This window comes from Vombatus ursinus, unplaced genomic scaffold (genome assembly GCF_900497805.2).
Source record: "Vombatus ursinus unplaced genomic scaffold, bare-nosed wombat genome assembly UNPS02014171.1, whole genome shotgun sequence".
Lineage (NCBI taxonomy): Eukaryota > Metazoa > Chordata > Mammalia > Diprotodontia > Vombatidae > Vombatus > Vombatus ursinus.
In genome coordinates, this window is record NW_020953949.1 from 4,412,540 (window position 1) to 4,426,807 (window position 14,268).

General features: G+C 34.0%; 1 protein-coding gene across 2 annotated transcripts in view; it reads left to right on the top strand.

Moving 5' to 3' along the window:
• Positions 1-14,268, top strand: part of CREBBP (CREB binding protein) — a 159,046-nt gene that overhangs the window by 119,985 nt on the left and 24,793 nt on the right. For both annotated transcript variants that reach the window (XM_027859678.1, XM_027859679.1), the window contains exons 17-21: positions 3,697-3,815; positions 5,105-5,344; positions 6,680-6,768; positions 12,506-12,586; positions 13,998-14,054. In XM_027859678.1, coding sequence (XP_027715479.1) covers positions 3,697-3,815; positions 5,105-5,344; positions 6,680-6,768; positions 12,506-12,586; positions 13,998-14,054 — 586 coding nt within the window. The remainder of the gene's footprint in view (positions 1-3,696; positions 3,816-5,104; positions 5,345-6,679; positions 6,769-12,505; positions 12,587-13,997; positions 14,055-14,268) is intronic.

Here is a 14,268-nt window from a genome sequence, read left to right on the forward strand (position 1 = left end):
GTCACTACCTTCAAGGTGTTTATAATCCAATTGGGCGGATAAGACATACAGACATAAAAAAATTCTTAAATAGTAGCGTAAGATTGTGATAATAAGAGATATCATATGGGATGATATGAATGCCAAATAAGTCATATCAAAAAAATGAGTGCTATAGGAAATCAAGAAAGGGAGAAATCATATTTGACTAGATTTATTAGGGAGGCTTTCATGAGGGAGTAAACTCCTTAGCTTGACTTTTCAGGATAGGTAATATTTGAATCAGAATAGAAAGTATAGCAATTAGAATGGAACAGAGTGTTCATGGAGAAGTAGTAAGAAAGAGATTTACTAAGGTAGGTCCTGAATGTTGATTCTTAAGTGCCAGAGTAAACATTTGAATTCCATCATTTACATAGTGGAGAGCCTTTACTACCCTGATCAAAGTTATATTTAGGAAGATTAATCTAGCAGTAACATGTATTTTGGCTTGGAAGAGAGCAGAAAGATGGGAAATTGGAAGACCATTTCAGACCCTGTGGGAACAATCTATCCACATGGTTAGTGATAAAAGCTGGGATGACCCCAGAAAGGATTAGGTAGATATATACCTAACAGGCATTTCAAAGTAAAAATGGAGAAGACTTGGTGACTAAGTAAGAGGGACAAGAAAATTAAGGAATTACATAACTCTGGGGTGTTAATTCTTAATGGCAAGGAGGTACAGATGCCAGTGACTAAAATAGTAAAGTCAGGAGAGGGGATGAGGGAATGACTGAGGGTCTTTGTGGATATAATGAGTTTGAGCTACCAGAACTAGTAGAAATGTCAGTAAACAATTGCAATGACTTCATTTCATTCAAACATTTATTAAGCTGGCCACCATGCTAAGCCTTTGCAGTACAAATGAGGAAAACAAACAGTCCCTGCCCTTAAGGAGCTTATGGTCTAATGGGGGAAGACAGCATACAAAAGGAAGCAGAAAAAGGGTCTGGAAAGATGGAGCAGAAACAAAGCAAGCTGCTGAAGGAAAATAAGAGATTTTCCTGCGAAGTTCTGAGCTCTCTATAAAGGAAGGCTTTGGAAGGAGTTTATTGCTCTCCTCTCCAGCCCTCAATCAGATGGGAGAGGCAGCTGAGAGAATTGAAAAGGTGTTGAATTTCAAAACTGAATCAGTCAACATAGCAGTGAGATTTCAGGTGATCTGCTCATTGAGTGAATGAAAAAGCATCTATTAAGGGTGATCCAATCAACTGAAGTTTGTAAGTGAGGGCTACATTTAGAGACATTTGTGACATATTATTAGAAGTTTCTTTTTCTCCCTTTCCTAGGGAGTAAAAATCTTATGTTTACTGTCCAGAACTTTATATAGTAGTATCAAATATAGCACCTCATCATTAGCTAACATAACATCCAGGCCTTTCTTTCTCCTTACTTCATTATTTTTTTATTCTCTCCTCTCAGAAGCTAGGTAGTAGAGTAGATAGGATCCTGGGCTAGGAATCAGGAAGACCTGACTAACTGTGTGACCCTACTACACAAGTCCCTTAACCTTTTTCTACTTTGGTTTTCTTAATGAGGAAGTGTGGCTAATGATAGCTACCTTCTAGGGTTGCTATGAGAATCAAATGAGATATTTGTAAAGTACTTAGCACAGTCCTGACATATAGTAAGTGCTTAAGAAAAATGTGTATTTCCATCCTTCCTTCCTCATTATCAAGAATTATTTAAGCCCTTGGTTTCATATAACAGTATCAGATATCATTCAATCAGTGTTAAAAGGGTGCTTTCTAGTTAAACAAGCTAAGAGAAGCAGTACTAACAAATATATAGGGGGTAAATGTAGGAGTGAAACAGTCAGTGAGGGGAGAATTCTTAAGGGGAATAGCAATGAGCCAGCTTTTTAAGTACACATAAAAGCATTTGCCTATATGCTGAGAAAAACTTGACAGAATTTTATTTGAATAGGTTGAAGTTGGGGAAGATAGGTAAGCTTTAAAAAAAAAATGAAAAGATGAAATGAAAACAAATAATTTTCTGCTGGTTATAACTATCATTCCTATCCAGGATTGTATTATATGGACGTGTAGTTTTTTGGTTTTGCTTACTGTTTATATTTGCCAGTTTTACTGGATGGATTTTATAAGTTTGTATTAGGAAAGGGATGTGGATGAGAGGGCAAGTATGTATTAAGCATCTACTACTTTAAGCACTTTACAGAAATCTCATTTGATCCTGAAAACATCCCTGGGAGGCAGGCGCTATTATTATCCCCATTTTGCAGATGAGGGAACCAAGGCACAAATAGGCAAAGTGACTTGCATGGGATCACAGAACTAGTTAGTCTGAGACTGTATTTGAACTCAGGTCTTCTTTACTCCAGCTCCCAGTGCTCTATCCACTGTACTACCTAGTTGCCCCAGGAAAAATTGTTAGACTTAGGTTAAAGGATTCTAGGTTTTCTTGCTAAAAAGCTTCCTTAGATATCACATCTACCTCAGATAAAGAAATGCAAATAGTAGTGATAAAGAAAGGAATGTAAGATGAATACAGGGGTCAAGTCTTGGTGCCTGCATTTACTGTGTGACACTAAGCAAGTCACTTAACCTTCTGAAGCCTTTTTTTTCATCATCCATAGAATGAATGTAATTATTTGAACTCCCTACCCAGCAGAATTGGTATGAGGAATGAACTTCATAAATCAGAAAATATGACTAGAAAAGCCAATAAGATCATTGTGTGGGGAAAAAAAAACAGTAACTACATCCTAATCAAATTTAAACAAATATTTAAGCACTTACTTTGTGTAACTTGATGCTTGATGCTGAGAACAGATAATTGTTTCAAGGAGCTCACCATTTAATTAAAGAAATAAAACATTTCAAAAATTATATAGCAATAAATTACCCATGACACATAGAAGATAATTCATGAAGGAGTGTGAAGGAGTATGTATACATATTCTCTTCTCCCTACTCCTTATTCCTTTGATTGGAGGCACCTTGAGGGTAGGGATTATTTTGTATTGTTTTTTCTTTTCATCTTCTATATCTGTCACAGGGCCTTGTACAGAATAGATGTTTCAAAAATACCTATTGAATTGAGAAAAGTGACAGATGTCTTACAAATATGATTTTATATGAAGTACTTTGTTATTTGATCCCTCTGTATAACAGTGAATTAACATTAAGATAGGTTTTGTACCTCATATTCATGGTGGTTAGAAACTGTATTATTTCAAACGTTGATCACAGTATTCCCAACTATGTCCTCTGCCCCTAAGATGAGATAATCTTCTAATGTAAAAGAATATATTTATATGCACTAAATATATATATTATGACCTGGGTATAATTTTTAAAGATCAGAAGTAGTTATAAGAAGGTTGAATTCCATTCCAGGTGCTGTGGAATGGAATTTATAGTTATTATAACAGGAATCTCATCAGTTATTTTGGAGTAAAGGTTTTGACAAAGCATCATGTAGACAATTTGAGGAGCAGTTTATTGGGCTTAAATATTAGTACTTATATTTGATTAATATATTGCATTGTATACTACATATCACTATTTCATTGTACAATCATTTCATTAAACCTTAAGTGTCTAAAAATTGTTTAATTGAATGACTCACTTTATCACTAAGAATGTGATTTAATTTTAAGGTTCTAAGTAAAACTTTTTTCAACATTTACTTTTTCTGTCGTTTTTCCACCAGTCTTTAAACCAGAAGAGTTGCGACAGGCTCTCATGCCTACATTAGAAGCATTGTATCGACAAGATCCAGAGTCTTTACCCTTTAGGCAGCCTGTGGATCCTCAGCTCCTGGGAATTCCAGTAAGTTGACACTAAAAATGCATTCTCACTTTAAGAATTTTTTTCAAGTGGATATCATGAAGTAGCTTTCCTTTTCATTTGTTAATGTATGGAATTTATGATTGGTTTTATTCACAGCAGTTCTAAATTTACTAAGAGGTTTAAAAATGAAATCTTATCCTCCACCTTTTTTAACTAATTCCTGATGTTATTAGAAATTTCTTCAATGAATGTTTCTAAAGTTTGATATTTATTTGAGTCAAAATACACTAGAATCTCTTTGAATTGTTCTCTTGCTTTTTCGTAGAGTAGAATTGTACCTCTTTAAAAGGGTAATAGCTTTGAGAGACATTTAGTGTTTTTATTGTGACTAAATCCTCTGCATTGAATCAAGTTTTGCTAAAGAGTGACTATTGAGGTATTGACATTCTATTTTCTCTTTTTATTACCACAGCATCATGTTATGCTATGCTAAGACTCTTGGTAAATATCTCATTTGTGATAAAATTTGAAAAGTAGATTTTATGTAGATCTTTGACCATTTTTTAGTTGATGAAAACTTTTAAATTAAAGGCTTATTAATTTTATTTAAATCTTCCATTTTCAGTCTAATTTTTTTCTTTCAAGTGATTACTAAAATGAAAATGTTATACTCTAAAGTCTAGTAGACATTTTCAATTTACAGTAAAAATTAAGGTTGTTTTTTTTTGTTTGGTTTTTTCCCATTCCTTTTTTGTGGCACAGTTTTCTCTCTCCAATGGAAGTAAAATTGTTTTTTTTTCTTATTGCAGTATTGACAGCTTGATGTCAAAATGTCTAGAAAACTTGAGCCTGGAGTCAGAAATCTAGTCTCAAACACTTAACTTGCTGGGCAAGTCATTTAACCTCTGTCTGCGTCAGTTAGCTCAACTGTAAAATGGAGATACTAGCTACTTCCTGTCAAGATTGTTGTGAAGATCAAATGAAATAATATTTGTAATATTATCTTGGTGATTAGCACAGTGCCCAGAACGTAATAGCTGCTTATGAAATGCTGTTTCCGCCTTCTTTCCCCCAGTGGGGAGATGGATATTTGGAACTGTTATGGAACTATGGACCAGTGTCTCTCAGACATTGAAACACCCAATTCTGATGGAAGGTTTTGGGGAAACTCCACCAACAATGACTATTTTATTAAAAGTCCCATTTAATGTAGTATAGTTTTTCACTTTTGACTTTCTTGTTAGGGATAAGCATGATGTCATAAATTATCACATCATGCCATGTGATAATCTTAACAGTAAGAGGATGATGTTTCTTGTGTTTTAAAGGATTATTTTGACATTGTGAAGAACCCTATGGATCTTTCTACTATTAAGAGGAAATTGGATACAGGGCAGTATCAAGAGCCTTGGCAGTATGTGGATGATGTTTGGTTAATGTTTAACAATGCCTGGCTCTACAATCGTAAGACTTCCAGAGTCTATAAGTTTTGTACTAAACTTGCAGAGGTCTTCGAACAAGAAATTGACCCTGTCATGCAGTCCCTTGGATACTGCTGTGGACGCAAGGTACAATTTTTATTTATTGCTACAAAAATAACTTTTCCTGGTTAATCAAGCTAAAAGTCACTCTTAGTGCATGTGGGTAAAATTTACAAAAATTAAGGTTAACTAGATAGGCTCAGAAAACTTTTGGAACCCCATCAGACTTCAATGAATTGGAAAATATTCACAAGTATTCTTCTTACTTACAGCCTGTATATAATCTAGGAAATAAGACATTCTCTCCACAGCTTTCTGGTGGAATTTTCATTTATAAAATGGGGCATTGGACTATTGGATGGACCCTCCCATATCCTAAAGTTTAAGTTACTTAAATGTTTCAGTGAGTCTCTGATGTCATCAGTGTGGATTACTGCTTCCAGCCATTCTCAACTCATTCATGTCTTCTCATCCTATGTGATTCTTATCCATGTGCTCCTGAGAATATCTGACAAACATGTTGGAGATCTTCATCTAAGCCTTGTAGCATCTCTTGTAAACTATGGTTGTCCATCTGGTGTCGCTTATTTTTACCTCTTTTCTTCGTCATATATTTTCTTGATTATGTCATTTGTGCATTTTCTTTGGTACAGGTCATCTTGGTCATTTAGATTGATTGATTTTCTTATTTTCCATTGGGGTGGCCAGTTTTGGTGATTTTTACAGTGAATAATTGGAGCAAAATCACTTAGAAAGGCACTTGTTAAAGATGAGTTTGGTTGAAGTCATCAAGGCAAGAATTTTGAGGAAAAACAGTCTTAAAATTTGACTACCCCATTTCAGTTTCTTCTGAAACTGGTGAAGCATTGAGTAACTAATTGTTATTTACTAGGACAGAGGCAGCTAGGTAGTACCATAGAGCAAGCACTGGGTCTGTCATCAGGACGACCTAAGTGCAAATCTTATCTTCAAACAATTCATAGCTGTGTGACCCTGCACAAATCACTTAACCTCTGTTTGACTCAGTTTACTCATCTGTAAAATGGAGCTAAACAGCATCTACCTCCTAGGGTTGGTATAAGGATCAAACGAGAAAATAAAATTGTAAAGTGCTTAGCACAGTGCTTGGTACTTAAGTGCTCCGTCAGTGTTTTTTCCACTCACTCCCTTCCCTATTTCACCTATTTGCAGTTAATAACTTAGATCAGGCCTTCTTAAACTTTTTCCACTGGCGACCCCTTTATTGTTTCTTAAACTGTTTTAAGAAGCACTGATTAGATTAATCCACTTCTATAAAGTTCTTCAGCACTGTGCACAATTTTAACAGATATGCTTGGCTGCATCTAAATCTTTAAAGTCAGTTTAAGAATGTGGTGAAGGTAAATGTGGTAAAGTTTTAGTTCTCTCTCCTTTGTTTTGCAGTATGAGTTTTCTCCACAGACCTTGTGCTGCTATGGTAAGCAGTTATGTACAATTCCACGTGATGCTGCCTACTACAGTTATCAGAATAGGTAAGCACCCAGCAGTTTTCCTGCATATTTTGAGGAAATAAGATCCTGTGACAAAGCATGCTCTTTGTAGCCTAACAATTAACATTTGACAGAAACACTTTAAAATTTGATTTACTGTCATTCATTCAAGCTCATGCTCTCTGTAGCTTTTAACACGTTTTCTCTTGTGAAAGTTATTCCAGTATGGAACTGTATGCCACGTTACTTTAAAATCATGTTCATTTTTAAGGCACATGTCTTTCTGAAAGGCAGTAGTTTCAGAAGAAAAAAGACTGAGAATCTAAAGTTATGAGTGTGTGATTCTTGTTAGTATTTGAGGTGTATGTTAAAGAACAAGCTTATAGTGAAGGTTAGGTTCATTTTATGTTGCTTAGATAAAACTTGAAGTGAAGAAATGCAAAGCCTTGCTTTGTCTTTCAGTGAGAAGTCTGTACTTTTTGTTATTAACTTTTAAATAAGTATCACTGACAAAAAACATCTAAATATTGTGTTGTTTTTCAATGGTAACTTGATATTATTGTTTTTGTTGTTTGAGATGGTATGTTTGATAAGCCTTTGTAATTTTTTTAATATAATGGTTTTAGAGACAATAGACTAAAAATCTTGAGGGAAATTTTAAAATTGTACACACACACACACACACACACACATCCCTTTTACTTTCTTGTTACCCAACCATTTACAACATGCAGACACTTAATTTTAAGATTTTAACTCATTTCCCAGTGTGTTTTAATTTATTATTGTAGCATGTGATGGTCCGTAATGAAAAGCAAATCCAGAATGTTAATCTTTTTACCTCCATTTCTGAAACTAGAACTGGATTATTTTTGAGAGATGGGTAGGTCTCTGCTATCCATTTCTGCTATATTGTTTTGCATTGACTTTGGCATAAATGGATATTTTAAGTGATTTTTATCTCAAATGGCATTAATAACAAAAAAAAAATTTTTTTTCCACAAAAAAGGTAGCTTTTAGTTAGCTCTTAGTTGGAGAGTTGGACCTTTTCCTATACTGTTTAGAGAAATGAGGATAGGTCTAAATGATCCTTGGCTGGGATTTTGAGTTACTGTTTTTGTTTATTTGATTTTATTCCAAATTTCATAAATTTTTTTTTCTTTTTGAAAAAAAATAACATGCCATATGTCATTCATATTAAACACTTATTACAAGCATGTCTCTAATAAAATATTTCTCAGTCCTGTTGGACTACTTTTTTCAACTGTTATTCACTAAAATGAAATTCTAGCACATTGAAAAAGCATAAGTACATCATCAAAGAATACTGTAATTGAAATTTGACCCGTGCAACTGTGCTTGTTAATATTTTGAACCATTTTTGGAATTCAAAGTATATATCCTTTTTATCAATAAAAGTCAAATGTTAAATCTTTGACAGTACATCAGTTCCCATAAGATGTGAAAAGCAACCTGGAATAATGGAAAAGACACTGCTAAGAGATCACAGTATCACTATTCTAGTACCAGTTTTCTGATACCACTTTATTCCATTATGCCTCAAGTTTTTTCCTTTGTAAAAAGGGAACAATAGCTCATAAGGATCAAATGTGCTTTGAAGTAAACGTAAGGTGTTAATAGTAAGATGTTGAGGAAATTGTAAGAATAGCAGTTAAGTTAAACCAAAGCAAATTTAAAATAAACTGAGCAGGTAGTGTTTCTGCTGCTGCTGGTTTGCTTGACCCTAATACGTAAAGACATCTGCAAGAGCCATTTACACAGTGGCTTAAATTATTTTTTTAAGTTAATCTTTGTTAAGCAAGTTAAAACTGTTCTCACATCACTTTGAATATTCCTACGTCACTTAGTTTGGACCACTTGTTCACTTTTCATAGACTGGTCTTACTTAAATTCAGTAAGCCTTCCCCTTTTATAGAATCGATAGAGAAGAAATAGAATATTTCTATTAGTAAGTGATTTGTTGACAGTTAGCACCTGGCACGGTGCCTGGCACATCAGCACTTATAAATATTTATTAATTGATTAAGATTACTGCTACAGGATTATTAAGAATTTCTCTAGCATTCGTTTAATGTCAAGAGCACTTGATTTGACTTCAGAGAATTATTGGTTTGGATCCTTTTTCTGCTCCTTACTCCTTTTTTTATGACCATTGGCTAGTACTTCACTTCTTTCTAAGCTTCAGTTGCCTTCTTTCTGAAGACCACATGATTTCAAAAGCCTCCTTCAGCTTCAAATTCATGATCTTATGAAGGGCCCAATTATGTTTTGTTTTGTTTTTTTTGGACCTGCATTTAATATATTTTTATCATATTCAATTCTTTAGTATAGTCTTTTCACCAAAATTTTGAGATATGCTAGTTTATGGAAATGCCATTTTTGAGACTATGCTTTTTTGGAATATAGAATTTATTTCTTTGAATTAGGTTGGCATTTTAGTCATCAGCATGTCCTTTAGTAAGTCAATACGTTGTTATTTCAGTAAATAGTATCCTTGTTAGACAATGAAAATTTGACTATATTTACATTTTTATTCTCAACTTTGATTATTTGTAGATAACTTTGTGATATTATTCCAAAGAAATAATTCTAAGTTCTCTGAATCCTAAGCTTTTGTGTACTAAGAATTCAAAAAGAGAGGATCTTGATTTATATAATCAAGTGATACTCTAATTAACATACGTGAATATGCACTTTCATTTTTTCATAAAATTTTTTTAAGATGTCTAAAAGTAACTCAGGTTAGTGGTGCCTTATATGTAGATGATACATAACGATGATGCGCAAATTACACTTTGCAGTTTTGTGATTCCTGGTTACATCAGTACTTTTATTCAACTTTAAGGTAGAAAATACAAATAAGATACAAGTACATAGAACAATCTGCATTTGAAAACTTGTATTCATTAAATTTTCCTTATACCAAGGTTGCCACAAAGTAATTGCATTGTTCAGATACCAACGTATATATTCTGTACTTTTATATACATATATACACATATATTACAGTAGAATATGTTAAGTTGTATTTTTCCTGTATATATTCATTAGGCTTTTCATAAAATATTGTATTATGTCATCCAGGCTCTTCATTTATAAATTGACTCTCAGCCTTTGTGTGCATGCTGGGCAGCTTACTTATAGGACTTTAAAAGATGAGATTATAAAATTTCTGAGATGTCTTTGTTGTGCCTGAAATTAGCAGGCAGCTTTCTTAGTCCTTCTGACTTTCAGTTTCTGTCACTCTCCATTTCTTCAGTTTTTTGCCTTCTTAATTTTTTCTGGGCAGGTTCAAAAGTAGAGAACTCAAGAAGGCCTGCCAACAATTCAGTATCTGGCGTTCTACTGGCCACTACATTTTTTTTTTTAAACTATGCATCAGCTTGACCATTTGGTAAATGAAATTGCTGATAATTATATCCCTTAGTTGTTATTTAGCTGAATTAAGTTCTTTTAGTGTGCTCTCAATGCAAACATAAAACGTAATTAACTGCATCTTGAAATCACTCAGACTTACATGTAATTACAATGACATTTTGTTTTAAGCAACGTAGTTTTGGTGGCTGTTCAGTTCTCAGTTTTCATTAGCCCTCAATGGCTATATGCTTGATCAAAAAATGGATTAGAGCGTCCAATTTCAGTTACAGTTTTGTGAAGGGGGAACATTTGATGACAGAAAGCTCTGGATTACCATAGTATACTGGCTGTCGGTGAATCAGTTCATAGTTTCAGTACTGTTAAATTCTTGCCTAGTAGTGGTGATGCCATTCTCTCCATGAAAGTTGTGTTAAAGGAATCAAGTCTTTTTTCAGTATGGTTTTATTTCCATGATATGTAAGCATGTTCACAAAATAGTGAGTAGGCAGGGTATTGCTATAGATGATTGATAAAAATGAAGATAGCATTTTTTTTTTTTTACAGTAAAGTTAATCTCTTTTTTTCCTGGCCAGAGTTCATGTTCTTGGCAGAATTTAAAATCTGAGTTAGTATAAGTAGGAGATGCCTTTGGAAGAAAGATTTTATTTGTAATCTTCACTAATGCTAATGTTGTCTGCAGCGCCTCTATCTTACTCCTTCCTCATCAAACAAGTGTGAAAAGTATGAATCATTTTGCATGTTTTTAAAATTCTACATTTTATTTATTTGCTATATTTGATTAGCTTGACAATGAATAAAAAGTGTTTGCTACCTTTCATTGAGAATAGAATCAATCTACAAATGACATATCCACAAAAATAAGCATAAGATGCAGTTTGATCACAGTAGTTTGTAGCCATGTGTATGTGAGTGAGTGAATGGGGACCTCCAAGCTGCCATTTTTTTCATCCTGCAATTGTTGGTTCAGTGTGGCACTCTGAGTCTTGTTACAGTGTCATTAATACTAATCGTTCTTAGCATCTTTTAGATGTAGCATTTGAACACTAAAACTGCATTTGATTGTGCTGCCGTTGCTGCCTTATCCTCATTCTTTGCTCATAAAATTCACCTTCATTAAGCCTATTTATTTTGACAGTATTCTTGTGAACCCACCCTGCTTTATTGCAGCACTGACCTGCATTCTTGTTTATTTTTTTCATTCATGTTTTAAATCATGTCCTTTCCAAACATTTAGTAATTTATTTTTTTTAATCGTCCTTAGTTGACAACTTGGGCCCAAGCTCCAGATCATCTTAAGGAAAAAAAAAATATTGTGTAATAGATAATTTTGTTCAAATGCAGATTGTAACTTTACAGTTATACTCTAAATTTGCTTAATTTGGATTGCTACCAAGTCACAGCAATAGATTGCTGAATATCTCAGATTGGCTACTGATTGGTCATGGGACCAAAATTCTCAAAGTTCAGAATTGAATTTTAAGCCCTGAGAGATTGTTCATGTTCTTACATATATTGTATTGCCTGTACAATATATTAATATTTTCACATATACACTTTTTTATAAATGGCTGGAAAGTCTCTGACCCTCTCAGTTGCATTTCTGTTAAATGTTTGTCTAGAATATGGATTTGGTTTCATTTGTATTGTAATCCGGTGAGCTAAACAGTTATATTAATTGTTTATACCAAATTGATGAAATTAATAAAAGCAAAAACCAGTTCTGGGTGTTAAACATTTAAATTATTAAAATTCTGGCTTAAGATTGAGAATAAAACTATAGAATGCTTGCTTTTCAAGCATAAATTTCATTTTTTTTTTTTTTTGTTTAAAAAAAAAGCTGTTTTTAATCTTTACTTTTCTAGTCCCTTCATCAGAATATTCTAAGCAGAATATTCTGTTCAAAGCAAATTTGTTGAATCTCAAAGCCTGGAGTCATTTAAATTTTTCTAAATAATAACAAACTTCAAATTCCTAAATTTAGGATACACACAGCTTTAGTATTAACAACATTCTGCAAATCATTCCAAGTCTTTGAATCTGATTGACAATCTATCATTTGTTAGTGATGATGGCCTGTAATGTATGAAATGAGACCGAATGCTAATCAATGCTTTGCCTTGGCTTTCTGCTATGTGTTGTCTTGGTGTTTGCGTCTTACCTTTATGTCTGTGCTATTTGTTCCCTTCCCTGTTCTCTAATCCTGCCCTTCCCCACCTGCCCCCTCTGTTCCTTTTCATTGTCCTCACTGACCCATCAATCAACCAACAACGCCCCCCCTTCGTCGTGGTGATCTGCCCTGCTCTGATTGGTGGCTTCGTTGCTTGGGTGGCTGTGTGTTATGATGGACCAGTTCACCCAAGTATGGCCTTCTTGCTGACAGGTATCATTTCTGTGAGAAGTGTTTCACAGAGATCCAGGGGGAGAATGTTACCCTGGGTGACGACCCTTCTCAGCCCCAGACGTAAGTACTATCATGATTTTTCTGTAGTTTTGAATGATGTGATATCTCATGTTTAGAGAGCCTTGTCAAGTACAAGTATTCTCTTCTATTTCTGACTTGATTAGTTGCTGTTTGTAAAATAAAAGGAGATCCCATTAATGTTTTAATTAAAATGTGTTACCACATGTGTGTGTGCCCCTTTTCTTCTCAGAAAATTAGATGTTCAGAGTGAACATCTCTTCCCAGTTCCATAACCACAACTTCTACCGTGAAGTGTATCTTGCCTTAGCTTCTCTCTGTATGGGGCTGCTTTACTGTTCCTTAGAGACTATCCAGAAGAAATTGTTATTCAAAAAATGGCACCCCACAGGACCATGTAAATAATAAACTTTTCTGGATTGGAATACCATGGACTGGGGGGAGGGTAGGAGAAAATCAAGGGTGTTTTCTTTATTAGCTTCCTCTTTGGTTTAAAAAAGTAATTGGGATGTAGGAAGATCTGCTTTAAAAATGTCTACGTATAGTTTGACTATCACATCACCATTGCCATTCCTTAAATCCTTGTGCTATTAGGAAAGTGTATAATAAACAGATAAATCTCAACCTTCATTTTAAAGGTACCATAAATATTTTTCTTAGAATAGAGAATTTAATGTCAATAACCAGTCTCCCCTTTTTTTCTTTCCTTGGCCTTACAGATAAAAAGATTTGCTTTCAAATCCTGCTCCTCATGCTTACTAGCTTTGTGACAAAGAGCAAGTCACTTATGGCTATTGAGCCTCAGGCCATTCTACAAGACTTATTTACTCCATTGTAGATAGGTTTTGATCTTCTTTGGTGGAAGGCATTCTCACACCAAAATCCCTGATATGTTGATAATAAAAAGTCTATCTCCTGGTGAGAATTAAGAGAGTTTAAAAGTAGTATAGCACCTACTGTTTTTAGTCCAATTTATCTTAGCTAGGTATACACAAACAGTGCCGAAATGATTACAAGAATTGTTTTAATCAAACATGTATTGGTTATTGTGATAGATACTTCATGTAACAGGTAGTGTAGGAATACCTGACCAAAAATTAGTGGAAGAAATGATCCTGAAAGAGTCCTAGTCTTGAAGGAAGGAGACCTGATTCAAATCTGGCCCTTGCCTTTTACTGTCCATGTAACCCTTAGTAAGCTACATATACATATACATACATATGTATACAGACACACACACACTCAACTAAGCTTCACTTTGCTCTTTTATAAAATAGTTTCACTACTTGCCTCAAAAGGATTTTTGTGAAGAAAGTAATTTATATAGGGTAATGCACTGTATAAATATTAGCTGTATCTTTTATTGGTTTGTTATTCCCTAACTAATAGAAATTTGGCAGCAGGTAACATTTCATGATGATGACTTGTCTTTCTTTGGTGGGTTTTTTTAAAGGACTATTTCAAAGGATCAGTTTGAGAAGAAGAAAAATGATACACTAGATCCTGAGCCGTGAGTATACAGCCATTTCTTTGTGATTGGGTATTTTATTTTAAAATTGAGAGAAGACTGTTCATGATATTGGAGAAGTCTTCCCCTCCCCTTATGGTATATGTCATGTATTTAAAAAATGTGAATTATGTCATCTTTGTGGTTGAGATTTCTTATTTTCTTATGCTAACATGAATCTACAGTGGAATTGTTTCTTAAATATAAGCACTGTTTC